Source organism: Sciurus vulgaris (assembly GCF_902686455.1).
Source record: "Sciurus vulgaris genome assembly, chromosome: 8".
Lineage (NCBI taxonomy): Eukaryota > Metazoa > Chordata > Mammalia > Rodentia > Sciuridae > Sciurus > Sciurus vulgaris.
Genome location: NC_136468.1, coordinates 91,804,469 through 91,832,446, shown reverse-complemented (window position 1 = coordinate 91,832,446; position 27,978 = coordinate 91,804,469). Strand labels below are relative to the sequence as shown.

The 27,978-nt window shown below is 52.4% G+C and overlaps 1 protein-coding gene across 1 annotated transcript in view; it reads right to left on the bottom strand.

The window, feature by feature from the left end:
• Positions 1 to 108: 108 nt before the first annotated feature.
• The window catches only part of MINDY4 (MINDY lysine 48 deubiquitinase 4), a 112,191-nt gene continuing 84,321 nt past the window's right edge, over positions 109 to 27,978 (bottom strand). The window contains exons 14-18 of the mRNA XM_079152351.1: positions 18,623 to 18,686; positions 14,966 to 15,127; positions 9,563 to 9,743; positions 8,921 to 8,993; positions 109 to 524 (exon numbers count right to left, since the gene is read on the bottom strand). Of these exons, the coding sequence (XP_079008477.1) occupies positions 476 to 524; positions 8,921 to 8,993; positions 9,563 to 9,743; positions 14,966 to 15,127; positions 18,623 to 18,686 (529 nt within the window). The 3' untranslated portion in view covers positions 109 to 475. The remainder of the gene's footprint in view (positions 525 to 8,920; positions 8,994 to 9,562; positions 9,744 to 14,965; positions 15,128 to 18,622; positions 18,687 to 27,978) is intronic.

Below are 27,978 nucleotides of genomic sequence, written 5' to 3'. Positions count from 1 at the left end.
GAGGCCCAGGAGGGTCTCCATCATCCTCTCCCACCCCTATCAGGATCAGAACCCGGCCTTGCACTCCCTTCACACCCACAGAAAAGAGGAGTCTTGGCCCTCGGCATGGGCTGGATACTTGCTTTATAGAAATCCAACTACCAGAAATAACCAGGGTCCCCGGAGCCACCCTTGTCAGAGGCCTTGGTGAGGGGTGACCCAGTGGGGAACCAGAGAGGAGTGAAAAGGCAGAGGAGCCACTGGTGGCCTCCTTCATGTCCTTGGCAGTCACAGTCAGCTGGGAGGCAGCAGCACATTGCCCCACAGTCCTGGGCAGGCCCTTCACAGAAGGAGCAAGAGGCCCTGTATGCTTCTGTAGCTATGCTGGTCCTGGGTTGGGGTGATGCTTTTCTCAGAGACTTGCCACTGAGGCCAAGGGCTCAGGAGTTACCCCAGTGATGAGCGGTGGAGCCGTAAGATTTAGATGCAACCAAGATCACAGGATGGGCTCTGAGCCGTTCCAGTTCACGGATGCTCCCTTCCACCTAAGGGCAGATCGATCAGAAAAGAGAGTTAGAGATGCAGGGGCCCAGGCAGGATCCCTGGCCGTTCCTCATTTACCAGGAGTTTTGTCTCAGAGGCTTTCAAAATTTCCAATGTGACCCCTCCACAGTCACATGCAACCCTTACAAAACACAAATACACCCAGGACCCTGGGGAGTGATGGAGAAGACAGAGGGCAGGTGACTCATTCATTGCTGCTATAGCTGACTGTGCTTGGTGCCCTGGACCCTCTGCTGATGTGAGTGATCCATGCACATCTGGACCCAGCTGCTTTCCAGTGGTGCTGGATGGTGACCCAGTAGAGGCACCTGTGCAGACCTAGATATGGAGATATCCTGTGGTGTCCAAAATGTAGGAGGGGGTCCAGTGGCTGAAACCCAGTAAGATGGGAGAGAGGTGTGAGAGGAGACCGGGGACCCAAGAGACTTGTAAGGATTCTGGAGTTTCCTCTAAGAGTCACAAAAAGCTAGGGAAGGGTGAGCAGCACCACATGAACATGACAGATTTTTTTAAAAAGTGTTTTATGAAGCCTAAGAAGTACCAAGTAGAATTAAACTAGAGTCCAGGGTGAGAAGTAATAGTTCAGTTCCAACATGAAAATTATTACAGAGGAGACCATAAAATTTCCTAACACTTGATTTTAATCCATGGTGCTGATCTTCTGAAATAACTCAGGGGAATCATACTTAACAGCAGATGGAAGATTTATGCCAGTCTGGTTTTGGGTATATATATATATATATATATATATATATATATATATATATATATGACCTATGACTATATGAACCAGGCCACCAAGGTTGCATATCTCAACAGCAGTGCTGTGCTTCAGAGTTGAGGTCTCGAATTTATAAATGCTTCCTAAAGTGTAGAGCTTGGGGAAGGAGCTGACATCTGGCTTTCAAAATCTGAAATACACCTAGGACCTTGGGGAGTGATGGAGAAGACAGAAGGCAGGTGATTCATTCATTCCCGCTACAGCTGACTTGGTGCCTGGCACTCTGGCTCCTGCTGTTGTAAGTGATCCCCACATCTGGACCCAGCTGCTTTCTAGTGGTGCTGAATGGTGGCCCAGTGGAGGCACCTGTGCAGAACTAGCTATGGAGATATCAGGATTAAAATAAAAAAAAATCCTAACTACCATGGAGAAGGAGAAAAGGAAAACCACCTCTCTGTAATTATGTAAATGTATACCTGCCTGGAAAGGTCTAGTGTTCCTAAGGGAGCAAGTCTCCAAGTAACACTGTCATAACACTGTTGTGTTTCCCAAAAGAATGTCTGAGAGCACAGGGCAGTGACAGTGCTGTTGTCTTCCTTATCCATATCAGGATGATTTAACCAATCAGAATCAAAGGAGAGGAAGGAAGGGAGGAGTTTGTGAAGAAGGAGAAGAAGGAGAGGAGAAGGCGAAGAGGAGGAGGAGAAGGAGGAGGAGGAAGAAAAAGAGAAAAAAGAAAAGAGTCAGGCACATGCCTGTAATCATAGTGGCTTCGGAGGCTAAGGCAGGAGGATCGCAAGTTCAAAGCCAGTTTCAGTAACTCAGCAAGGCCCTAAGCAACTTAGCGAGACTCTGTCTCAAAATAAAAAATGCAAAAGGCTGAGGATGTGGCTCAGCGGTTAAGCGCCCTGGGGCTCAATTCCTGGGAAAGAGCGAGAACGAGAGCGAGAGCGAGAGAGAGAGAGACTGCATCTTTGCCTAGCATGTACAGACCTTTATCTTTTCGTTATTCCCTAAACAATACAACTGTATAGATAGCACTGAGATTGTATTAGTATTATAAGTCACCTAAAGATGATTTGAAGGACACAGGAGGATGTGTATAGGCTATATGCAAATACTATACCATTTTTTAGATGGGACTTGAGCATCCTCGGACAGACACCAAGTGATGACTGTTAGTAATGGTTCATCAAAGACTGGATGGCTTCCATATTTATCACATAGCCTGGTCTTCCATTGAATTCCCTTCTCTTTTCTTTCTCAGGCATCTGTTCTTCATCTTTAAATCTATGCAATGCTTCAATTGTGGCATCAATGTCCTAACCTGCCAATTGTCCTAACCTGGGACAAGATACAACACTCTTGTGCTCATCCATGGACCCTGCCTCCCTTCCTTGTCAATGTCATCATGTGATGGGGAAAGGTCAGCATCACTCATTCCATTGAGTGCTGAAGAATGAGTGATTGTGTGGTCTCCAGGTGCTTTACACTGGTTCTTGAGCTTCTGCATGTCAGACAGATCCAGAGGAATCTATTAGGTGCTTTGGGGTTGAGCCACGTTAATGGAATACATCTGCATCATAGCATTGATCTTCACTGCTTGAAGATGAGACACAAGGACTGTATTGGAGACAACTTGACATGGTTTGGAAAAGTCAGACTGCTTCTATGTGATGGGTGCCTACTGCTGGTGCTATTTGGGATTGGAGTCTGATGTTGTTCCAGGGAAGCTAATATGAGTCCCCCGAGCAGGGACAATGGCCACTGCTCCGACTTGCACAACTGAGCAGGTACCAGAGGTAAGACAGCTGGGGAAGAGGTTCCTGGAGACTGGGCTGACCTATTGCATCTGTTGGGTTAATGGTACTTCAGCCATCTACAGCAACACAATGCAGGGTTTAATGGATTCGACCATGCTATTTGAGGTGTTCGGTTTTCTGTTTCTGTTGATTGTCTTTGCAGTTTTGAAATACATCATTAGAAAGCTTTTATTGTTCAATTAAGATTTGTAAGTAAGCATTGAAGTCTCAGGCTCTAGGAACACTCCTGAATCTAGGTCCCCAGAGGGTGGCAGAAGGGAAGCAGAAAGGAGAAAGACATTTCTGCCTTCACCCTTGTCCTCAAGGTCCTCACTGCTGTCCCTCTCCACCCCTCCCACCAGCCTCTGGCAAGCCAACCCAAGTTCCTCCCGTGAGCCCTCAATGGGCAAAGCTCTTGGATCTTGGCAAAATGGGGTTTGGGCTCACTACAGGATGGGTTATACTTATCTACTCCTAGAAAACATCCATGTCACATCAATCACTGAGCCTTACTGTCAGATTGTTGGATTTGTACTTGGTTTTGAGACTATTTACAGAGGTAACTAATCTTCCCAGCCTAGCAAACATGTGCAAAGGCAGGAAGATGCACTAGAGAGAGGCAGTTTGCAACGATGGCAGAAAATCAAAGGCATTTTAAAAATTGAAAGGACTGAGATATGGCAGATGTTGTTCTGAATGTCTATGAGTCAGTTACAAGGACAAGGAAGAAAAGCTCTTCCTATGCAACCAACAGCAATCGGAGATGGCAGAGAAGTAGGAGGAATGGCGTAGAAAGGCATCTGCACACACAGTGGATGAGGCAGAATCGGAGCCAGGAATGGCTCACCAGCGCTAACTCTGGAGGTGGCTGATGGCATGGCAGTTTCAAGAGGGTTTCTCAGGCACCTTAGGCATTTGAAATGGATCACAGGCACCTTTGGCATTTGAGCTGGATAATTCTTTGTGACAGGGATGGGTCCAGGCACTGTCTCTGGATATGGCAACTAAAAACCATCCCCAAACTTTGCCAAATCATTCTGTTGAGGACCACCTGCTTAAAGGTCATGTTTGGTGAAAATGTCATGGTCCCTGGAGATCAAGTGGACTCAGCATTACAGAGAGAGCCATGTCATGGCTGCAAATGAGGCCCTTTCCTACCCAGGCTCTATCCCCCAAACAGAGGGCCAGTTACCTGCCTCCACAGATTATCAATATTGATAAGCCTGGTGGATTTCACTGGGGGAAAGATACCTAATAAGGTCCACAAGGAGAGAGCAGGCCTGCTTTCAAAGCTCTTGACTGATGGAGATACATCCAGAAACTCTTCTTGCTCTCTCTGAATTTCCATCTGATAGGCCTGTGTGAAAGTTTCCACTCCTGTGTTCTAGCTACTTGAAACCAAAGAAGATTCTAGAATGAGCCACTTGGGCTACCATTTACCTAAGCATCTTGGCCTGTGCTCCCCCTCCACCTGGAATGGCCATCCTCCTCCCTTACCTGCCCCCTTGCAGGATCAAATCAAGGATTCCTCTGGCTACCAGGTCACCTGGGGACCCCTCTTCTCCAGAATTGGGCCTAGGGCAGAGCTGGTCTCCCTGACCCCAGGACTACTATGACATGAGGACACTCCATCCATACCAGCTCTCCTCTTGGACACCTGCTCTGGAGCCCACTGCCCTCCATGGCACCCAGCAGGGAACCTAGGACTTCATTCACTTCACTCTCCTTCCCTTTGGACTAAGTAGTCACAAAACCCTACCCATGGCCCACTGCCACTCTCTTGTCCCCAACTCTCTTCCTCCTCCCAAGTCCTTGCCCAGCTTATTACCGCCTGATCTTTCTGCCTCCCCCACATGGGTAGAGCCCCTTGTGGTCTCCAAAGGACAGAGAGTGCTTCTGTAGCGCTTCCCTCAACCTCATAACAACTCAAGGAAGGAATTCTGACACCTGATTGGCAGGTGGGGAAACTGAGGCCAGGAAAGAGGGCAGGGTGGATACGTGCAGGCAGCAGAGCATTAGATGGTACTTGGCGTGACAGTGGGTAGTGGGAACCCCAGGAAGTGTTCCTTCTATGGGTTAGAGGTGCTGTGAACAGGGACTCAGGCAACGGTGTCAGTATGAAGACAGAAGCCAAGGCTCCTTGGTGGGTGGGGTGCCATTGACAGAGGTAGGCGCTCTGCCCCAGGCCCTTGAGGGCACTGATCCCAGCTGGAATTACATTTCAATTTCTTGTCTGAGCCTCCAAAGAGAAACATGTGGGCTCCAGCCCCAGCCCAGTTATGAGTTCTTTCCTTTTCTCTCTGGACTGTTGACAACTGTTTCATTTTCTCTCACTCCAGAGAGGATGGAAGCATGAGAGAGGTCACTGTATATGTCTCCTTTGGAAATGGCCCTAAACAAGTCAGGTTTGCAGTCATGGTTGGAGAATAGCAGGCAGAGGGGACAGAGGACAGATCCCACGTTCCAGACACAGCAAAGGTAACGTGACTTTCTGAGACGTACATCACACCGAAGAGCAGCAACAGCATGGGAACCAGGGATGGTTCTAATTAGGACGCTCTTCTCCGAAGGCAAACACAGCAGTCTGGGCTTGTGCAATGTCTCCATGGCAACAGAGCCAGGTGGTGGGAGGACACACTGCCCGCTCAGTGACCTTCCACTGGGCTGGGACACTGAGTTGCTCATGACTTGAAGTGTGACGGGGACACAGACCTTCATTCTGGAGACCCCTACCTCCCTGTCTATATCAGATGGTGTCCAAGAACTTTTTCATGGATTCCAGCAAGTAGCCAGATGGCCAGCTTTGTGGTGTGTTCTTTCCCAGGTCAGTTATGAATTGCAGTTTCTTGCAGGACAGCAACGCTGGGTTTAAGAATGGGTGGTACATCTTCCTATGTATTAGAACAGAACTGATGTTGAACTTGACTTCCATTTGACTATAAACCCTCCGAGAGCAGGAATCAATTCTTATCCAGCTGTTTCTTCCATGGAGTCCAGCCCAAGGGTTCTAGGGTTGATGTGACTAGAGGGGAAACCTATCAGCCCACCAGGTGTGTATCCATCCGCCCCACCTATTGGTGAGTCAGATATGACAGTCATGAGCTTTCAGATGCATCTTGCCAGGTGCTGGTCTTGGACATACCCGAGCATGGGTGTGGCACCACATGTACCCACCTCATGGGGTGGGTTTGCCCACAGGCAGTAGAACTCCCCTGACCCACCCCTCAAAACAAGACTCATTCCAGCAGGCCCTCACAGTGACATTGGAGGCCACTTTTCCAAATTTCTCCTTTGAGCTGTTTGTGAATCTGGGATGAAAACAAAACTCAAAGCCTTTGTAATCGAACTCCTTAGAATAAGATTCCAGAAGACACGGCTGACTGTTTTCCATCATAGCAGCATGTTATCTGATGGGTAGAGGGGTGGGGGCCCAGTGACCCACTCTTCACTCACCCACTCAGTGTTTCTGGGAATCACTGGGAAATGTTTCATCATGTTAACTGCCCAGGTGGATTCATTATGGAGGGACACAGTGGAGAAGCAAGGGAAGCAAACTGATTTGCGGAAGATAATTCCCCTGGCCTACAGTGTCATGCAGGCCAGACAGTGGAGGGCCCAGAGGTCTCTCTTTTAACTCATTTTTCAGAGAATTCTGCTGGCTATGAAACTTGAGGACCCTGCTGAGGAGCAAGACTTACCAACTGGAGAGCCACAAATGGATATAGGATCCCCCCCAGCCATCAGGGAGTTGGTGGGGTTGGGGACAACTAGAGTCTCCAAACCTGGTATCCCTAACCCTGTGCTACACAAATAGGATTATTTTGTCTCTGTGACAAGCACCAGGAAGCATTTCTGGAGTAGATGTCGAGCTTAGCCTGTCCAAGCCCAAGGTGGTGAGCAGAGATGAAGGCAGGGCTGAGCTACAGCCTGAACCGTCTGGCCCCAGGCCTGGGCTCACTCCCAGACACTAACAGCCTCTCCAGCTTCCCACATCACCTGTCAGCTGGGGCAGGGTAGTGGTGGTGTGGGGATGGGCAGGGAAGGAAGTCCTGGGAGACAGAGACAGGCGACAGAAGAGGCCCATGCCTATCCTCAGTGAGCCTGGCCTGAGCTCCACATCAAGCCACCTTTTGTCTGGGACAGGCAGAACCCTGAGTCATTCTCAAACGACTGCCAACTAGGGCTGAGCCCAAGAAGTCCAACCAGGGCACATGCTGGGGGTACTTGGTAGTCATGTAGTGGAATGGCTTTTGGCAAAAGAGGAGTTACTTCCCAGAAAGGCAATGGAGGGGCTGGTGTACCGTGGGAGGGGGCAGAGATGCAGTCAGCTGGAGGCCCCAACAACAGCCCCAAGGGTCCAGAAGTGGCAGAGGCTATGGCCAGGATGCGGTTTGAGCCCTGCAGGCCCCTCTGCAGGAAGAGTGTTCTGTGGCCTCCTGTGCTGTCCTGCACAAGGTGCCCAGGCCAGGGTCACCTCCTTTCCCCCACCGAAGCCCTTCTCTCATCACCCTGAATGAGTGGCTTTGTACATGAAAGGACAGTGACCTGCGTGTGCCCTTAATCCTCTGATGAAAGAGGCTCCAGCACATGACCCCGTAAGAATGCTGTGTCCCTGGCCCGGGGAGGACCAGTAGACAGACGGACGGGCAAAGCGAGGATGTCCTGGCATCCCCCCCGGCTTCCCCTTCCTGATGTTTCTTCTGAGCACGGTGTTCCCTCTCTCACGAGTGGGCAGCAACCCTGGGCTCCAGGTATGCCTTCTGGACCTCAGGCTGTCAGAAGCTCAAGGCCTGGGTGCTGTCCTCATGCCCCTCACCCGGACCCCACCCATTTCACAGACAGGAAAACGCGGTTTCCACCCGAGGCCACACTGAATCATGAGTGGCTAAGACGATCATAATGAGGGCGAATGTTAGAGGGCATTAGTGACTTTACAGATGACACAGTGAGGCACAGAGAGGTGAAGATCAGTGGCACCCCACCAGCCTCTGCAGAGCCAGGGTTCCGACCCAGGTGGCCTGGCTTCAGAGCCCATCACTGCTGTAGTGTCTACTCCTTCCCTGGAAGAAGGACTGGCATCCGCGTCTCCTCCCCGCCAGCTGCTCTCCCTGCTGCACACTGAGGCCTCCAGTCATTACCCACAGGCTTTGAGAAGGGTCTGCCGCAGCGAGCTGAGGGGTTCTCGACAGCTACCAGCCACCGGCCCCTCCACAGCACTGCTCCAGCCTTGGGGCCCAACAGAGAACTCATGAGGGACAGGAGCACGGACTCCACCAGCCCCATGAACTAGGCATTTCCCTCCCCAACCTGGGCCTCAGCCTCCCCTTAAACGCTGACAGGCTGGGTGGAGGAGCCCCTAGCTCAGCTGCCTCTCAGCTGGGAGGACCTCTACTCAGTGTTCATGGTGGCCAAGGCTGCCTCTCCACCTCCTCCTGGAGCAGAGGGTGCTCCAGGCCACCTCCTGCCACACCCTGGCTGGGCCAGCCCCTCCATCTCACCTTCCACTCCCACCTCAGACTCCAGCTCCAGCCCAGTGAACAGGTGTCCCTCCTCCTTCAGGCCTGAGGGCACTCAGCACGCCAGGCTGCTGCTCCTCAAGGCTCAGAATTCCACTCTGGGGATGCGCAAATCACATACACCTCCACTTGGTCCACGGTGACAAGGGAAGAAATCTAGCTATGCCCAAGCCTGGAGCACTGGATTTCCCAGAACAGGGGTCTCACCTACCACAACCCTCTGGGCTAGAACCATCCAGCAATCCTTTCCTCTTTTCCTGCAAGCCAGACACACCCAACCACCACGCCTCCCAGTCACTCAGGAAGAGGTTCGAAAGCCAGAGACATGCCTGACTCACTTGGTTCTGATGCAGAGCTCGAGGGGAGGGACAAAGTCATCAAGGCTGTCCTCAGGGATGGTCTGGGTGGTATCTGGGGAGGAGGGAGAAAGAGAGGCAGATGCATGTCATTTCAGGGCTCTGCATTTACCCTGTGGTCAGCACAGACAACTTTCTTGGGACCTGACCCCTCTCATACCTTTGCCCTATCTCCATCCCAACTGGATCTACCTTCACTCCTGGCCATAGATTCTCACCTGGACAACTCGCTGGCCTCTCCTGTCCAGTCTCTATCTCAACTTTGAGCCCTGCTTCACTACCAAAATATTCTTTCTTTAAAAAATCTGATCTCATCATTCCCCTGCTCTACAACCTCCTATGGCTCCCGATTGCCTGAAGAATAAATCCAGACTTGTCAGCAAAGTGTTCAGGCCTCTTTCCATGAGGCCTCCACTTCACCTTACACCCTTGATGCCATCAAGGGTCAAGGCTCATCCCTGGATCCCTCCTGCAGGAGGACCCTGCTAACATCTGTTCTCTGATCCCCTAGTCCTGGCACCTGAGTCTAGATGGTTCTCTGAGCATCCTGAGAGGGCATGTGAAGTCTGGTTTCTCTGAGCATTCTGGAAGCTCCTTTAGGGGATGGGTTGGGGAGTGTCGCACCAATGGTCAGCCGGATCTGCTCCTGCTGGTTGGCCAGGCCATCATAGTAGTACAGGTCAAAGAGCCGCTCGGCCTTCCAGTCAGATAGGAGCTCCATCTGCAGGCTGAAGAGGACGCTGAAGTGGCTCTCGCTGCACACCACCCAGATGGGGAACCGCGGGGTCTTCAGGAAGCAGCCCACCTGGAGGAGGGAGAGGCCTGCTGCAACCCGCCATCCCCCGAGAAAGGAGCTGGGGCTTCTTCAGTCCGATACAGGCCAGGACAGACCTCAGAGTGGACCTCAGATGTGGAGCATCTTGTTTGTGTGCTTTGCTGGGAGCCATTCCTGTGGGTAGGACCACTGCCCAGTTGCCCCGAGCTGCCCTGCCCCACATGGTGGCTCACAGATCTCAAACAGGGGCATCGTCCTTTCCTTTCCCCACATGTCCAGTGGTTCAAGGTGATGCCCATGCCACATCCTTTAGTTCCCTCGCTCCCACCTCACCTCCCAGGTCCACTCTCACCCCGTCACCTGGACCCTGGCAATGACCTCCTAACCAATTCTTGCCAGGCTTCTCTTGGTAACCAAGCCCCCACGCCTTTGCGTTCACGACCCATGATCTACAGCTCTCCCTCCTTGGAGTGCTTGGATCACCCAGATTACCCAATCCGGGGGCAGGGATCCCTTCTTGCAGCTCCCAGGGGCTCATCACCTGGCAACCGGTGCCCACGGCCACAGCACCAGTGCTTCACCTGCCTCATGATGCCACACACAGCAGCCTCATGCATGCCAGACGATACCCTAGCAGCAAGGGCCCAGAGTGTGAGCGAACGTTTGATGAACGAGGGTCCTTCTGAGTGAGGAGGGACTTGAACCGGAGCTGTCCTCAAAGACAGGAAGGACTGGGAGCCATGGGAGTCGGGAGGGAGGGGTCTGGGTGAGCAGTCTGTGGGTGATGCCAGGAACAAATGGCCAGAGAAACCCAGGGCTCAGTGGGGACTTCCTTGCCTCAGTACAGAAGCGAGACAGATGAGGTTGGGGTAGTTCCAGAACAGGGAGTGGAAATGTCCTTCAGGTGAGGTCAGGGGTTCTCTAAAAAGTTCCAAGCCAGGGAATCTCATGGCAGAAGGTTGTTCTGGGAAGATGGAAAACAGAACAAGCACCAGATCCTGCAGCACGGTGCCGCCATTTTGCCTGCAAAGAGGAGAAGACTGACCAAGGCCCCCAAGTGCCGGGTCCGCTTTGCCCCTCAGGCGCTCTCCCTCTCCCCTGTGAGTCCTCTGGGCAGTGCCTCTCCCCACCGGGGGCCTGATGCATTCCGCTATGTGTGCGCCACAGGCCAGGCTGGTTCAGGCCTAATCCCCACCAGCCCCGGGGAGATGTTTGCATGCTCAGGTATTTACAGCCACTGCCTCTGGATTAAGGAAAGAATGGGAATTATTTTTCCAGTGAAGAGGAAGGCATAATTTCTCCGGAGCCTGTCACAGAAGAGTGGCTGGTCAGCCCCTGCCTCAGAGGTGATTCTGGGCTAGAGGTGTCAGGGACAAGTCTTTCATGTCCCAGTGAAAGACTTGTCCATTAAAACAGCCTCCTCTGAGGGCAGGAGGGGCATCTTTACAATGTGCTCATCCATCACTTTCTTATTGTCCCAGTGTCTTTCCCCACTTGCCACCAGCACCCTCTGTCCAATCTTGTGTGCCATTCAAGTGACTTCAGGGCTTGCTTCTTGTCAGGGGCTGGGGGAATTAGATGTCTGAAAACACACAGCTAGATTTGTCTAAATCTCTCTGCAAACCTGATTTCTGTCCTGTGCTCCAAACTTGGCACTGCTGGAGCCTGGAGCCTGGAAGACAGGATCCAACCCTCACTCGGGCAGAAGAGAGCCCCTGAGCCAAGCTTGGAGCAGGCCTTGGCTAATCGGCCCCACTGAACGTTCCAACTGCGGGCATGAGGGCAGCTGGCCACATACAAATAATTGTCAAAAAGTTAAGGGTAAGAGTTTGTAAATGAGTTTTCTCATTCAGGAACTCCCTTGCAAGTGGGTGACATTTTCCAGAGATGAAATTTGCTTCCTTTGCATGCTTAGGTAACCAAAGGCTGGGGCAAGGGGCCACACTCCCCAGCACAGTCCAGCCTTCCCCCTAGAGGGGCCTGTGCACAGTCAGGGATTGCTTTCCAATGGTAAGTCTTAATCGGCAGAGGCTGTGAATGACCAACAACCAGGTGGGCTGCTGGATGATGACGGTGTCCATAAGGCGACACTTGTTCATCTGGATCTGTACCCTCATCCCCAGCACCACGCTATGCAGTGGGGACACAGCATGGTAGGAACAAGAACAGTCTTGTCCTTGTGGAATTGACCAGATTAAGGGGGATGACAGAGGAATCAAACAATCTAATGCACTTGCGCTGCACCCGGTTGAATCTATGACTCTATCGGATTTGCCACTGTTGTTTGTTTGTTTGGGGTACCAGAGATTGAACCTAGGGGTGCTTAACCATTGAGCCACATTCCCAGGCCTATTTTTTAGTAGTTCATGTAGATACAGGGTCTTACTAAGTTGCTTAGGGCCTTGTTAAGTTGCTGAGGCTGGCTTTGAACTCTCGATCCTCCAGCCTCAGCCTCCTGAGACGCTGGGATTACAGGCATGCACCACCGCACACAGCATTGCCACTGTTTTCTGTATCACTAGGAAAGACAGAAAGCTGACCGCACTTGGCACACCGTCGATTGCGACAGTCTGTCGTCATTTCAGAAATGTCTCCACATGGGGAAAGCGTGGCTCCTAACAGCAATGAGATACGACGCTTAAGTCAAGAAGAGCCCTGGGAAGAAAGCTTGAGGACATGATGGTGGCAGGAGGTGGGGGGACACACGAAAAGACACCCTGATTCAGTCAGAGTGGTGCCGAAGGCAGGAAAGCCCTCCCTTTCAGAAAGTAACTTTTAAGCCAAAAACTTGAAGAGCAGAAAAAGCAGGCAGGTGCAGGGCAGAGCAGGTACAAAGGCCCAGAGGTGGGAAGGAACCCAGGAGGGGGTAAGTGTGGCCAAAGCCCATTGCCCACAGGACACAGTGGGGTGGGCTGAGGTGACAGGAAGGCAGGGACAGGTTATGTAGGCCATGGGAATTGGGAAATTTTAGCCCTTGTATCAGTTAGCTTCAGCTACCATAACAAGTACTTTGGACAGGGTGGCTTCAGCAATGGACATTTATTTTCTCACAGTTCAGGAGGCTGAAGTCTGATGGAGGAGGTATTCACCTTGGCTCATAGATGGCTGTCTTCTTCCAGTGTCTCTGCAAGGCCTTCCTTCCGTGTATGTCAGTGTCCTAGTCCCTCTGCTTATGGTGACACCAGTTGTTTGGATTAGGGCCATCCTAGGAACCTCATTCTGACTGAACTACGGCCTTAAATACTCTGTCTCCACAGACAGTTGCATTCCAAGGTACTGGGGGTGAGAACTGCACCAGGGAGTTTTAGGGAGACACAGGGAGCTAATAACATTCTCAGAGGACTGGGAAACTGAGGTACGGCATTGAGAAAGGAACGAGACGATTGGATCTACGTTTTTAAAGAACACTGGCTTGGACAGGATTGGAAAGTGTGGGGACAGGAGCTAACGTCAGCTGGATTGTCACGAGTATCCAGGACAGTAGTGCTGGTGGTGGGCCAGGGTACATGCAGACAGACTTGAGCAATCTGCCAGGCACCCTTTCACTGCATGGAGATGCAACTCCCTGTCTCAGCTGAAGCTAGGCCAACAAAGGGTCAAGGCCTGGATGTCTTCAGCCATCTTTTTGGGGAAGGATGATCTTGGCTGACAGTTCCATCAATTACCCTCCATTGAGTTTATTTTTTGACCAACACCCTAAATCCAAGAATGAAACGAGGGCTCATGGTGAGCCTGAGGAGTCAACAAGCCTGTCCGAGGTCACCTTTCTTGGAATTTCAGGCTGAAGACTTGGGGAGTCCACTCAGGGTCTGATGCTCCTGAGCCCTGCACTCCTACTGGCCACGTGGCCACATTCCTGGCCTCCCTCCTGACACCAGCACAACGGGGAGGGAGCCACCTTGCTCTTTTCTCCCTCTCTTTGGATGCCACAAGTCTGTATTCTGTGAGCTGGGGAATACCACCCAAAAGGGGACAGTGCTTCACCATGTGGTTCATTAGCAAAGGACACACACCTGAACCTGTGGCCCTGCGGGAAGGGTGGGTTGAAATTCCAGGTCCCCTCCCACCTGGTTAATCCATTCTCCCAGGGTTGTCTGGATGCTCCTATCAGGTGAGTCTGCGTCCTGGTTCTGGGATACGCGGAACATGAGACCTGGCCCAGGCCCTCCAAGGATCTACAGGCAGAGGCAGAGCTTCTGCCACCCCTCGGGAAATCCACCACAGAACTGTGGACTCTCCAAAGTCAATGGACTCTCTGAAGTCACAAGAAACAGGGCTTGGAGAAGGTTTCTATGGCAGCTGGGACAAGCAGGCAGGGTCAGCGCACCCCTAGCCAGCCCTCCTCAGCCCCTGTCCACACTCCACAGAAGGTACAGTCACTACACACTGACCAGCTTCACCTGAGACCCTAGCTGCACTGAGATAGGAGGGGAGAGACCCAGGGAGGTCTCTTGTGGGTTGAATTGTGTTCCCCAGAACATACCTGAGCCCCAGAGACCTCTGAATTGGATCTTATTTGCATATAGGGTCATTGCCAATGGGATTAGTTAAGATGAGGTCATCCTGGAGGAGGGTGGGCCTTTAATCCAACTGAGACCCTTATGGGAAAAGAAGACACACAGAAAGAAAGCTGCCATGAGACAGCAGAGTCAGGGACCAGGGTGATTCCTCTATAAGCCAAGGAACACCAAGAATTGAAAAAAACAAACAAACAAAAATACCACAAAAATGGAAGAGACAAGGATCAAGTCTCCCTATGCATTTCGGAGGGAGCCCTGCCCTGCAGACACCTTGATCTCAGACTTAGAGGCTCCAGAACTGTAAGAGAATGAATTTCTGTTGCTTCAGGCCACCCAGCTTGTGGCACCTTGTTGCAACACCCTAAGAAATTTATACAAGGCCTCAGGCCTCAAGTTCTCATCCCTGGAGAAGACCCCACCCCTAGGGTGCCTGCACACACACATACACACAGAGCCCAGATGCAGAATCACACTGTAAATCCCTATAGGTCCTTTCCAGGTGGTCTTCCCCAGAACTCAGTATCAGCTGGCTTTGGGTCTGAACTGCATGCTTTACTGGACGGCAGGGAAACTGCACGTCTTCCCAGACCCTGGGTGACTCAGGCAGGACCTGAATTCCAGCCGCTCTGGGAAGGGTAGTCCTGCTTTCCCTTCCCTGCCACTGAGCTCTTTTCTCATCAGTTCCAGGGAGCCAGGCTCCCCAGGGTCTGGAGAACGTGAGCGTGTGGGTACCTGGCACACGTTGTAGTGTTCAAAGAGAGATAAGAAGCCAACATCGCTACGTGCTGCAATGCCCCGGAGGAGGGTGATGTTCCCGTTCCCAGAATCCAGCTCCACCACATCGTTGAAAACATTGGACACAGCTCTCCCGGTCAGGAGCAGATTGACAAGTTCCTGTTGATGAGAAGGGGAAGCCACGTCAAGGCTCTGAATCAGCTGCGAAAGGGTGGGGGGAGACTAGGATAAAGAAAAAAGGGGTGGAGAAGGAAAACGAGCAGGGAGATGGAAATCAGGGGCAGCCAGATTTGGTTTTCCCACAGGCCCTGAAGGGAAAGCTGCCATCTTTGCTCATCTAAGTGACTCCAGTCACTCATCAACCTTTATTCCCTAAGCATTCATTGAGCACCACTGTACTCGAGACCCGGTTCTAGGACCCAGACCATTGGAGAGAACTTCAGGAGGGTAAGACACAACTCCATTCTCAGTCCAGATGGGGTGTGAGGTAGGCATGTGCCCGTGGGATTGAAGCACAACACAGAATGTGACTGGGGCTATTAAAAAAACGTGCATGCAGGGCACTCCAGGGCCCAGATGGACACACGGTCACATGACTGAGGGAAAGTGGCTTTGTAGACCGACTTCTCAGTGAGGCTTGAAGGATGCAATTTTTTTTAAATAGACTTTTAGATTTTGAAATAACTTTAGACTCAATGGAAGTTGTAAAACTAATACACAGAGTTCCTGTGTGCCCTTTGCCCAGCTTCCCCCAGTGAGAGCATCTTCCAGAAGCCAAGCACATACTTAAAACCAGGAAACTCAGGGTGCAGCAGGGCCGCCTGCACTTCAGGCCTGTTCGAATCTCACCAGAGACAGCATGGCCTCAGTGGAGGGGGAGGGGGAGGGCAAGATGCTTCAGGGGCAGGAAGAGCAGAAGCAGTAGGCAGCAGGAAGCCCATCTTCATCTAGCCTCAAGTATTATGTACCTAATACATAATGGTGTATGGTGGTCCCATAGCTTATGCCTCAATTCAGCAAAGCAAGAGCATGTGACCTCAGGACCTGCAGCAGGTGCCCATGGAGCACTGCTTCTCTGGCAGTCTCCTTCAGCCTGTGCCCCCTGCACCCCTGAACCATTGTGGCTGAAAGGGCCCTTCTTTATGCAAGGGACTCCTAGTCCAACCTCCTTTTAGGAATGGAGAAACCGAGACTCACAGATGCAGAAGGACTCACCCCGGCCACACACTGTGAGCACCAGGGCTGAACCTCCACCCACATCTGCTGGCTCCAGACATCTGTCTGGTTTCCCTCCAATTGTCCCCACCCCTAGTTACACTCATGGAAGCCCCTGCCTGGACACGCATTCAAGATGCAGGGTGGTGGCCTCCAAGGGCCCACTGCCCCCTGGGGAAAGAGTCCAGCAAGCTGAGCCCAAGCACTTGGGCATACAGGTCTCTCAGTCTCGCCCACCTCCACCAGAGCTGGCGCTGCCCATGAGGCAAGCCAGCAGGCAGGCAGCCCTCCACAGCACGTGGGAATGGCCACAGCTGCCCTTTCCTAAATGGCAGAGTTTATGGAAGTGTTTTCCCCCGAATTGTGAAAACAACGTCCGGGGTTAATAAAGCCCTCCTTTAACACCAACACCCCTGCCCCAGTGACAGTAAAAGAGGCCTCAGCTGATGGCCATGGAGGGGCCCTCATTGGAGGGAGATTCTAAGGGGCCTCATTGTGACCTTGCAGAGGAAATGAGAAAAGAATTTGGAGGAAATATCTGCTCTAAGATACTGCACCTCAGGGGCACAGGCAAGAAGGGTACAGCCTTGATTAGGCGGGTTCAAGTTTTTCCATCTGGTTTTCAACAGGAAAAAAGGCCCCTGCTCCTTGACCAAGGGTGTGTCCAGTACCTTCCACCTAGCAGAAAGCCTTCTTGAGGTGGGAAGAAAGGGGCACCAGGCATCTCCCACTCCCCATCTACTTCCTTATTATTCAAAATGTGGTCTGTGGACCAGCTGCAATGCCTTTCCATGAGCATTGGGGCAGCCTGTTAGAAATTCAGAGCCTCAGCTGGGCATGGTGGTGCACACCTGTAATCCCAGAGGTTTGGGACGCTGAGGCAGGAGGATCGTGAGTTCAAAGCCAGCCTCAGCAACAGCAAGGTGCTAAGCAACTCAGTGAGACCCTATCTCTAAACAAAAATACAAAATAGAGCTGGGGATGTGGCTCAGTGGTCGAGTGCCCCTGAGTTCAATCCCTGGGACACACTCACCCCCCTCCAAAAAAAGAAATTCAGAGTCTCAGGACCCAGCCCAGATCCCCTGAATCCAAGTCTGCTCTACAACAGAACCCTCAAGGATTCGTGTGCACATCAAAGCTTAAGCAGCCCGGTGCTGGTCCAAAGGCCTCTTCGACAAATGAGGAAATTGAAGCTTGGGGAAAAGAAGATGTCCCAGCTCATTCTGTGAGTGTAACAGAAAACAGTCCTTGAACCCAGTCCCAGACCCTGGCCTGGCATCCTCTGCCACTACCTGACTGCTGCCCACCTCTGGTCAACCTCACTCTCTGCCCTCTGCAAAGGGAAATTCCCGTGGAGTAGACAGGCATTCAGAGAAAGAACAGGCCACCCAGGGGAAGCCAGAAGGGAGCCACTCCCTGAGGCCTTCTCCCAGAAGGGAGGACAGCATCCACTTATCAGGGAAAACATTTGGCCTTTGTTTTTTTAGGGCTGGCTTATTTCAATTTCACTTAGTATGATATTCTCCAATTCCTTTCATTTATTTGCAAATGACATAATATCAACAAAATGATATACCCCATGTGTGTACAATATATCAAAATGCAGTCTGTAAAACATGAAAAGTAAAAAAAAAAAAAAAATTTAAAAAAGGAGGGCAGCTGTCTCCCCATCCCTCTGTGGCTCTCTAACAAACCCTAGCCCCAAGTTTGCCACTGCATAGTGCCCAGGTAGGGTTCCCAAACTGGGCATGATAGGGCCCTAGGACAATTGGGTCTGCAGCTGGATTGGAATACTGAGCTTTGGACCCTGTGTGCACTGAGGGCCAGAGGTCACTGTGGTTCATATGGCCACTGTGGGAGGACTTGCTGGGAAGAGAAAGGCGCAGAAAGAAACTAGGGGTGGGATTTAGCTACCAGTCTTCCTGCTCACAAGATTGGATCCTGAGCTGTTTCCTTTCCCGGTATGTTGTGAGTGACTGAGAGGATCCATGACCAGCAACTGTGCTCAGGGTCTCTCCCGCCCCCACTCAAGACCTCTTGGGGGTCGCTTGTAGAGATGCAGATGGAAGGGTAGTCATAAAGACCATGCCCTGTGCAAACGTAAAGAGTGCCATTGCTGCTGTCTCCCCATCTGGAGCCAGGGTCCTCGGCTCATGCCAGGGGCACTGCTCCCTGTGGCCTGGGCTCTAGGCAGGGCAGCACTGGGATCTCCGTCCTACCTCTTCTGTGTGGCTCCAAGCACACAGATTAGAGCACAGCAAGTACTCCCCAAAGAGAAGCTACGCTGAGATCTCTCTCCAAGTCTCTGTGACCAGGAAGCCCAGCAGAGGTAGGCACACCAAAGCACCAGAGAAGGGTATCAGTAGGGACAAAGAAGGGAGGGACAGAGGAAGAACCACCACCTCCAGGCTACCCCTGGGTACCACAGCACCCCTTGACCTGTGTGCAATATCCGTGTGCTCCAATCAAGTGGGTGGTTGGGACATCAAAGTCCTGGCGAACCCTGGAAAACACAAAAAGCAGTAGCATTAGCAGCCTCTGCCTGCCCCAAGCCTCCAGGGCAAATCTCACTAGGTGCTGGGGTGCTCCGCTCAGGCCCCAGGCTGAGGGTTCCAGATTTAGTAAGAACCTGAGTATCCTGTATTCTGTGTTGTCTGCAGAGGTGGCTCCTGCCCCAAAGGAATTTGAGCCCAAATCACGGTGTTCCTCGGGCAATGGCCTCCATTCTGGCCTCCCCAGCCCTCTGGCCACACGAAAGGATGGCTAGAGAAACCTGATACAGCAGAAAGACCCTCGTGCTGAGAATCCAACTCCTGCATTCACATCCCAACTACTACTATTAACAGTAGGGATGGGGGCATCCTTTCCCATCTCTGGGTCTCAGTCTGCCCATCAAGCAGGTGAATGGACTCTAACAGTCTGAGATGATTTGTATATGGTTTGAGTGTGTCCCCCAAGGGTTCATGTGTTGAAATTTAATTCCCCTTGTGAGATACTAAGAGGGTGGGGTGGGGACTTAATCCAACTATGGTGTTTAGACACAGGGCTTCTAAGAGGTGGTGAAGATTAGGTAAGGTCATTAGGTGAAACCACCACAATTGAATCCTGGCAATTTTATGAGGAGGGAGATCAAAATAGACGGGCACATGTTCCCTGTCTCTTGCCATGTGATGCCCTGCACTTCCTCAAGACTCTGCCAGCAAGGAGGCCAACATCAGATGTGGCCCTCAACCTTGGATCTCCAGAACCATTAGCCAAAATAAACCTCATCTCATTAAAACTTCCACAGTCTGCAGGATGCCATTACTGGCAACAGAAAACAGACCAATGCAGCCTTCTGGAATTCCAGAACAACAGAGCTACTGCACAGCTCCGGCACCGGGCACTGTTCAGGCATCCTTCCCTAAGACCAGAGAGTTGATCAAAGCGTCAAGAAGGGGTGGCTGCTGGGCACAGTGGTGCACGCCTGTAATTCCAGCCACTCAGGAGGCCAAGGCAGGAGGATAGCAAGTTCAAAGCCAGACGTAGCAACTTAGCCAGACCCTGTTGCTAAAGAAAATATAAAAAAAGGGCTAGGGATATGGCTCAGTGGTTCAGGGCCCCTGGGTTCAATCCCCAGTACCAAAAATAAATAAAAAAAGAAAGGAAGGGGCGGACTTGCCCAGAGCTGCTGAACCCAGAACCTCTCAGGAGTTTGTTTGCAAAGTCTGGAGCTCCTCCATGCTACCACTGTGGCTCCTTTCTCAGAACGGGTGCCCCAAAAGACACAAGGCAAAAAGCCCCTTCGACAAAGTAAGTTTCTCAAACCACGAGAAATGATAGGGCTGAGCAGCAGCGGGGACAGAATTCAGGGTGTCTCCCATCATGGGGACCCTGTCACTTGTGGGTGAGGAGGTAATAAACACTAGGAGGCAAAAAGTCCTCCCTGAACTTCAAAACCCTCCTCAGTTTGTCACCATGCTGGGAAGCCCACCATGGCCCCCTGTTCCTAAAAGGAACAGCGCAGCCCGCAAGGTAAATAGCTCCAGGAGTCAAAGCTTTCTTGTGATCAGAGCCACGTAACCAACAAAGAGTGAAGGAGCTACCATCTGCTGACTGCACCCAGCAGATGCACCTTCAACCCTCCAGGACCCCCATGAAGTGGGAATTACTATTTCTTTTGAGCAGCCCAGAGAGGTGGGCACTGGGGACCAGGCGAGTCCAGAGCACCTGGTTCCCAGGCCCGTTTCCTCCACCACAGCACATGACCCCTGGGGGGGCACACCACCCACCCAGCACTGTGCCCTGGTCCTGGTCTGCTTCGTTTATCCATACCCCAGAGAGAGCACTGAGCAGCAACCAGGGTTTAGAAGGGTTTAACAATCAGAACACTCATTTTTCTTTTTGGTGGAAGAGAACCTGGTCTTAATTTATGCTTTAAATCTAAGATCTGCGGTAAGCTCACAAACCTAAAATACACACCCTGGTCCTGTATCCTTTCCAGACGACTTCAGAAATTCAGGGTCCGCAATACTTGCAGAGATAATGCTTTCTTGTGGTTTTTAGTAACTGTGCCAAATGGGGAAGGTTTATGGTCCACATGAGATGGGATGGGAGGACCATCGCGGGGGACTGCAGACCGCAAAGGCGTGGGGTCCTCTGGGGAGGCCTTCAGGGCTCACCCACCAGAGACAGCCCAGCAGGCCTGGGAGGGAGGCAGCCAGGGTGACTCATGGAGCACCAACCTCAGCTGGCACTAGCTCAGGCAGAAGAATTGATGGAAACGTTCTCCGCAGCCTATACAAGCATCTTCTGATGAGAAGAAAATAACCTCAAAGGAGTCCTGGGTGGACCGATAAGCATCGCTGGACTCAAGCCACCCGCAGCTTTCAGAAGCTGTCCGATCTTCATAAGCTCACAGCCGCGTGTTCACCCAGCGGGCTTGAGAGCCTGCGTCAGCTGGGAGCAGAGGGACAAGCAGAGAGGACAATGGGAGGAAATGGCAATTGCATCCTTAGGTGCAAACACGATGGGAAATTCAGACGTGTGCTTGCATCTTAAAAGGGAGGAACATCTGTATTTCACATCAGGGCACTCGAGAGACGCCAAGGAGCAACTCGTGGCTTCAGAGATTTACAACTTTGGCACATGTGGATGCTCAGGCCTCCCCAAGGGAGTTCCCGCAGCACTGAGCGCGAGGAGTCCTCGGGTACGGGAACACAGCCTCTGCTCTGCACAGAGAGAAATCAGCTCACATGCAGGGCCTGCACCAGACCCCGGTTCCAGCCTTGGCCTGCTGGGAGGCTTTGAGCCCCACCTCCCTGGGCCTCAGCCTCTCTTTCAGGAGCATCAGGGTCTTGGACAAGAAGAGAGGTATATTGGGATGAACTGGGCAATATGTTGAAGTCTTAGCTCCTGCCCCTGCCGCACCCCACCACATCTACACATGTGCATCTGGAGACAGAGACTTCAGAGGGGTGTATGAGTTAAAATGAGGCTCTTGTGGTGGGTCCTAATCCAATCTGGCTGCTGTCCTTACAAGACAAGATGCCCAAGGAAATTTGGACACACATTCCCTGGGATGTGCACACACAGAGGAACGACCACGGAAGTCACGGAGGCAAGTGGCCATCTGCAGTCCTGGGGAGGGAGCTTCAGAAGGAACCAAGCCTATCGGCACTTTGATCTTGACCTGCAGACTCTGGAGGCATGAGAAATCAATTTCTGTGTTTGTGGCACCTAGATGGTGGCACTTTGTGATGGCAGACTAGGACACCTGTACAAGTGGCCCCAATGTCATTTTAGACTCAAATCTATATGCAGAAACCTGTTTTTATGAAGGGTGGAGTTACTCCCCTGAAGGCAGCGCTGGGCCTTGCCTGTCCTTTTCTCCCTCCATCAGCCCCCAAGGCTTCTTGGGGGAACCGCTGGGTGCCAAGCATCCTGGGAGCAGAGGCTGAAACCATGGAAGGGGCCCCCAAGCTCTGGGCTCCTACCCCTTCTGGGTTCTGAGCCACAAACCATGGCAGGCTCTTCCCCAGGACTGACTTACCATCCAGACTAGTGGGCGGGGGTCCTTTTCACAGTTCTACTGAGGGCTAGGCTTGGGGACTCTTGAGCTGCCTGAGCAAGCAGGCATAAAGCTGAAGGACAGAAGCCAGGAGACCCAGGAGCCCTGAGGCCCCACCCCGGTTCCACCGGCCACGGTTCCAGTTGGCTTGTCCCTTCACCTAAAAGCCTCCCCGTGTGAACGTGGCATTTGGCACAGAAGTTTCTGAATAAGAAGTAAAATATGCCCAAGTGGCCTAGAGGCATGTCCCCAGTGTCTGACCACTCGCCTCAAACAAACGTCTGCAAGACGTGTCAGTGGCCAGCTCAGCCTTGGCCTGACCGAGTGACCTTAGGCAAGTCCTCACTTCTTTCTCAGCCCGAGTCCTCATTTAGAAAAGCAGAGGCCTGGGGCAAGGGATCCCTGGGGACCTCCTGGGATGGAAACAAGTGAGTCTGCTCCCTGACTCTGATCTGTTAAACATCGAGCTTCAACATAGGCAGTAATTAGCCAGAAGCCCCAACCAGCCATCCTGCCTCCACCTGACCACTGGGACAGCAAGCCCTGAACAACTACGTCCCACTGGGTCAACTAACCTGGCCCTCCCAGAGGCTGCACCCCAACAGCACTTCCCCACCCACCTGCAGAGGTGGAGCTTCTGTGATAAACCAAGAGAACCTGGCTATAAAGGCAGGGAGCCCTGGGCTCAAACTCGAGTGCTGTCACATACTTACAGGTTGTTCCCCTCTCAGAGCCTCGGTTTCCCCACCTGCAGTATGGGTGTGATAACACCTCCTTCTATTATAGATCACTGTGAGAACTGAATGGGATGAACTATATAAAGCATTTGGCATTTGGTAAATGTCACTTCCTTTTTCCTATGATAACAATAATAAAACAAGAAAACAATGACCAAGAGGTCATGATTCCTGCAACCTTAACTATTCGTATCACAGCCAAGAACCCAGAATAAATTGAGACCTCCTAGAGGTTGAAATGTAGCTGTGAGTATCTGAAAAGGATTTGGATAGAGCGGATATTGACTGCTTTCCCAGGAAGGCGGACAGGGAGGGGACGATGAATCAGAAGACCTGGGTGTCTGGCCCCTTCTGCCACCTGTGCCACATGGCCTTGGGAAATTGCTTTCTATCTCTGAACCCTGGGTGTGTCTTTCCCTGACAAAGATAACAACAGCCACTCCTGAGGCTTGTTGGAAGAGTCCCTGAAAAGGCCTTGCCAACTGCAGAAAGTTTCAGGGCTGGAGAGCTCAGTGTCAATCCCACTGTCCAGGCAGTGAGAACTTGGTGGAAGACTTTGCAGGGAGGAGAGGGACCTGCCTGGAGGAAGGAAGAGAGGAGGAGCCCAGGTTCCACAGCCCCTGGCCAAAGCCCTTCCCAAGCTGCCTTCCGCCTCACCGCCCGCCATCTTCCTCTAACTCCAGGACCGCCCCTCCCCACCAGGCCTCCCACAAGCAGTTCCTGCAAACCCTCACCAGTGGCTTGTGTCTGCACTGTCCTTGCTACCTGCTGAGACCCTTTGCTGCCCACCCCTCAGAGCCCTGCTAAGTACCTCCTCCTCCATCAAGAGGAGGGATGAAAATGTCCATCCTTCCTCTCCTTACTCCTCCCTTTCCCAAGGGCCCATGCCATCTGTTCTTCACACACCTCTCTTGTCCCTCTGGGCAGCAAGGACTTTGAGATGAGGTAATATTATATCTGTCTGGTCCCTTGGTGTCCAGAATTAGGGACACAGGTGCACAGCAAATGCCACCCCCACCCCCACTGCACACTGAGCTGCCCAGCCCCATCCCAGGAGAGGCTGTGGGTTCTACAGACCCTGTGGGACTGCTTCCGGAAGCTGCACCCGGGAGGGAGGCAGAGGCGGGTGGAAGTGAGCAGCCCACCAGCACATTTGAGGCAGGCCTGGCCCAGAAAACCCTTCCAGAAGGTTTGTGGCATCTCTGTCCTCTGGAGGCCCATGGTCTTCATCTGGGCATCTAAGCCCTTCATGGAACAAGAAGCAACAGTCTAGGTGAAGGTCAGAGGTAAGGGATGCCCTGCTACTGAGAGGGTCACTAACCCCAGTGTGGCCTGGGCTTGGTCCCCAGGTGTAGGAGGTGGGTCCTTCCAAACTGGTCTGGGCTTGGGCTGTGAGAATTACTGCCCTCAGCTGGGCCCAAGGGGCACTCACTAGCTATGGCTTCTGGGGACCTGGCCGGGCAGCATCAGCTTGCTTCTTTCCAGACCCTGCCAGCTGAAATCAGAAGGAGATGGAGGAGGTGGCCAAGCAGCTGGTTTGGTGCAGGCCTACTGGGGGAGCCTCATTTTCCACTTCTATGTTGGCACTCCAGGGGCAGTGATACAGGCATAGGGTGTTAGACCAAGTCTCTAGACTGGGGTGATGCAACTGTGTCACTAACTCACCCTTCACTTCTCCACATCCCCACATCTGTAAAGAGGGATAATGGTCCTAGGCCTGCAGGCCTGTCCCTTGGGTTGCTACAAGACTGCAAAGGCCCAAAGTGGCAGCAAGGGCCTGTGTCTGGCTGAGCCTCCAGGCTCACTTTGCTCAGGGCCCAGAGGAAGCCAGCCAAGGGCCCAAGCCCTGATAAGGAGCCTGTGGGCAGAAGGGCAGAAAGAAGTAAGGCCTGAGGAGGATGTCTGCCAGTCCATGACACAGCACCCACACGGGTCCCCTTCCACTCGTCATGTTGGTCTGGGACATTTTTGTTGGAAGTGTTAGCATGGACCCTCCCCTCACCTGACTCAGTATTACGGTGGGGATGGGGCTGGCGCTCGCTCAGGAAGTCCCTGTCCTCCTGCTTCCCAGCTACAGGTGAGGAAGGATCCTTGCCTACCCAATCCAACCTCATGTGTGATGGAGAAAACCAGGCAAGAGAGGGTCAGGGATCTGCTCAAGGCCACAAAGTCCAGGACTCAGGGCTCCTGGTCTGGGTGACTCCGTTGACACCTTAATTCTTCTGGGGTGGAAAAGCTTAAGCAGAGTTCCAAGAACACTGCAGATCATCTCCTTCTGTTCAGAACAACACATCTAGAACTGAAAAGAACTGGGGATTCTCAATGACAGCTGCCGTGCTAGTAACCTCACACACCACAAACCACCAGCCAGCAGCCTCCCCCAGGGGCTCTCTGGTGGGCAAGCACCACCTCTACCCCTGGAATGGAAAGCTTTGTGATCACATTCCTCCATTTCCGAAAAGAGCCTGTGGGGCCTCTGTCGAGCCCACCCACAAACCCACATCCACTCTCCTGCATGTGAAACCTCCTACACTTCTACCTCCTGACTAAGCAGCCTGGCCAGCCTAGGGACTGCTTCCTGAAGACTCCAGACTTCACACACCCCATGACAGGTACAGCCCAGGCCAGGCCACGGGGATGGCATCGGGTGCCCTGCACCTGGCAGACTGTGGAGTTATTGGAGTCCCCATGCAGGAGACTTTCCTACAAACACAGCTGGGACCCAGGGGAAAACAGTGAGGAGATAGAAAAGGGACACAAATCCCAGGCAGAGTATGTACTTCCTAGATCCAGCCACTCCTGAAGTTCAGGAGTTTGATAACGAATGGGTTAGTGGCTTTGTTTTCTGCTTACAGTGGTTAGGAGATAGGTTTCTGTCACCTGCCTTTACAGCCAATTCTCATGATTGGCATTCATTTCAGGACTATTTTCTTAAAGAATGAAATTGTTTGGTCGTCCCTGTTTTTTTTTTTAATCTCTCAGAGTCTTGAGAGCAAGATACCATGGTGGGGAAGCTGCATGGGTCAGCCCCCACCCTTTGGCCAGTAACAAGCTATCATCTTTTGTGAACTTTTCAATTGCCTTTGGGCAGCTGGACTGGTCGCTGGACTGAAGGTGAAGGGACATTACAAAGGCCTTCTTCACGAATTTCTTCCCAAACTGCCTAACCAGGCCCAAGCCACCCGTGAGTATCGGTCTACTGTAAGCCAGGTCTGAGTGATCCCGGGGACTGCAGCTGTGCCCCCTGTACTGGGTTGCCCAGGCCTGTCTCAGAGCTGGCCCTGACCCCAGGACCCCGAGCATCCCTGGACTTATGAGGGCTCCCTGGGGAAGGCTCTAGCCATGCGGGGTGGGAAGCAGCAGACCAAGGAGAGCATGAAATCAGGCATGAGATTTACTGTAAGCAACTGGAGATCTTAAGAAAGAAAATAAACAGCTCGAAATCAAGTGGAAAAAAAATAAACCCTTCACAAGACTGCACACAGCCGGGGTAAACAAACCTCAAAGGCCTGTTCGCAACTGTTCTTTGGAGTGGTTGGGCTGTGCTTGGCGCAGCCTGCATCTGCCACGGCACCCCACCCTGGCTCTGTTCTGGCTTAGGAATGGCCTACAGCCAGGAGCATTGACTTTGGTGCAGGGCAGCTGCTGGGCTGCAGGAGACATTCCTTTCCTGGAGGGAGAAATCACCATGCCCTCTGTCACACAGGAAGTCACACTCACAATCTTGTCATCCTTCACACCATCTCCAACCGACCATCCACACACCACATCACCTCCCGTCCAGCCACAAGTCTCCCGATGCTGCCCATCCACACACACGTGCGCACGCACAGGCTGTGACTGAAGGGATCGGATAGGCCTGCCCAGCGCTCCACGCTGCTTCTCCCCTGCTGAAGAGCATTTGACCTTGGACTCTGTTATCTCTCTCAGCTCCCAGGACATGTTTTCAACTACTGCCCCAAGTGATCACAGATCAGTCGGACACAGCATCAAAGGCTTCTCTGCAGAGCTGACTCTGGGTTCCAGAGAGGATGATCTGCTCCTGAGGTTTTTAAGCTATGTTTGCAGAGCTGGGCTTCTCCGAAGAGGGGTCCCTGGGCAGTGGCGGGGAGCAGGCATTGATGCCCTATTGGGAGGCAGGTACCTCCCCCTCCCCATCACAGCTGCATTCTTCAGTCACCCTGTTGTATTCACTTTCCACCATGAGTTTAAAAACAGATGTTTTGAAAAACGAATCAGGTTTTCACTACAAGAAGAGTCTAAAAAGTACCAGCCCCACCCTGGCCTGCCAGAAATAAAGAATTAAGACACACGTTGAGTAGGCTCCGTGGCTTGCAGGCAGCTGAACTGAGAAGGGGACCCAGGCGTCCTGCTGCAGCCTCCAAGCCACCAAGCACAAGCTTTCCTGTGACTCACCGCCCTGCTGGGCTTCTCTGGACAGGCCAAACGGGGCCTGAGCAGGGCAACACCTGCAACTGTCCAGATGCCCATGAGGAAAGGTCTTTGCCTGTCGCTCACTGTGCAGCAGCAGGCAAGAGGTGGGTCTCCCAGGCTCAGGACAGTCATCGTTGCCATGGGTGACAGGAAGCCTTTAGAGGGCCAAGGTGGGGTGCTGGGGAGCTGAGGGACGCACGTGGTCGTGCAACGTGACTGGTGGGTAACGGGGAGAGGACACTTGCAGGAACTCTACTTAAGAAGGGAGAGGACACCTTCTTCATGAGAGACCACATGAGTGCCAGGAACATGCATGTACCATGTGTGAAGTGGCTTCAGGGGACTCTCAGGATCTGGCCAGCACTGGGGCTGCTGCTGTCCCTGTGCCCATTGTCATCCCTGTCTTTCCTCCTCAGGAAGCCCCCTGGACCACAGGTGGGACCAGGGTCAGCTCTGCTCTGACGCCCCCATCTTGAGCACAGTGGTCACAAGGGAGCTCAGATCTGGAGGAGCCCCCGGAGATCTCTGGGCTGCCAGAGCTTGGGTTCTTACCCAAAGTCCTCAGTCTAACCAAA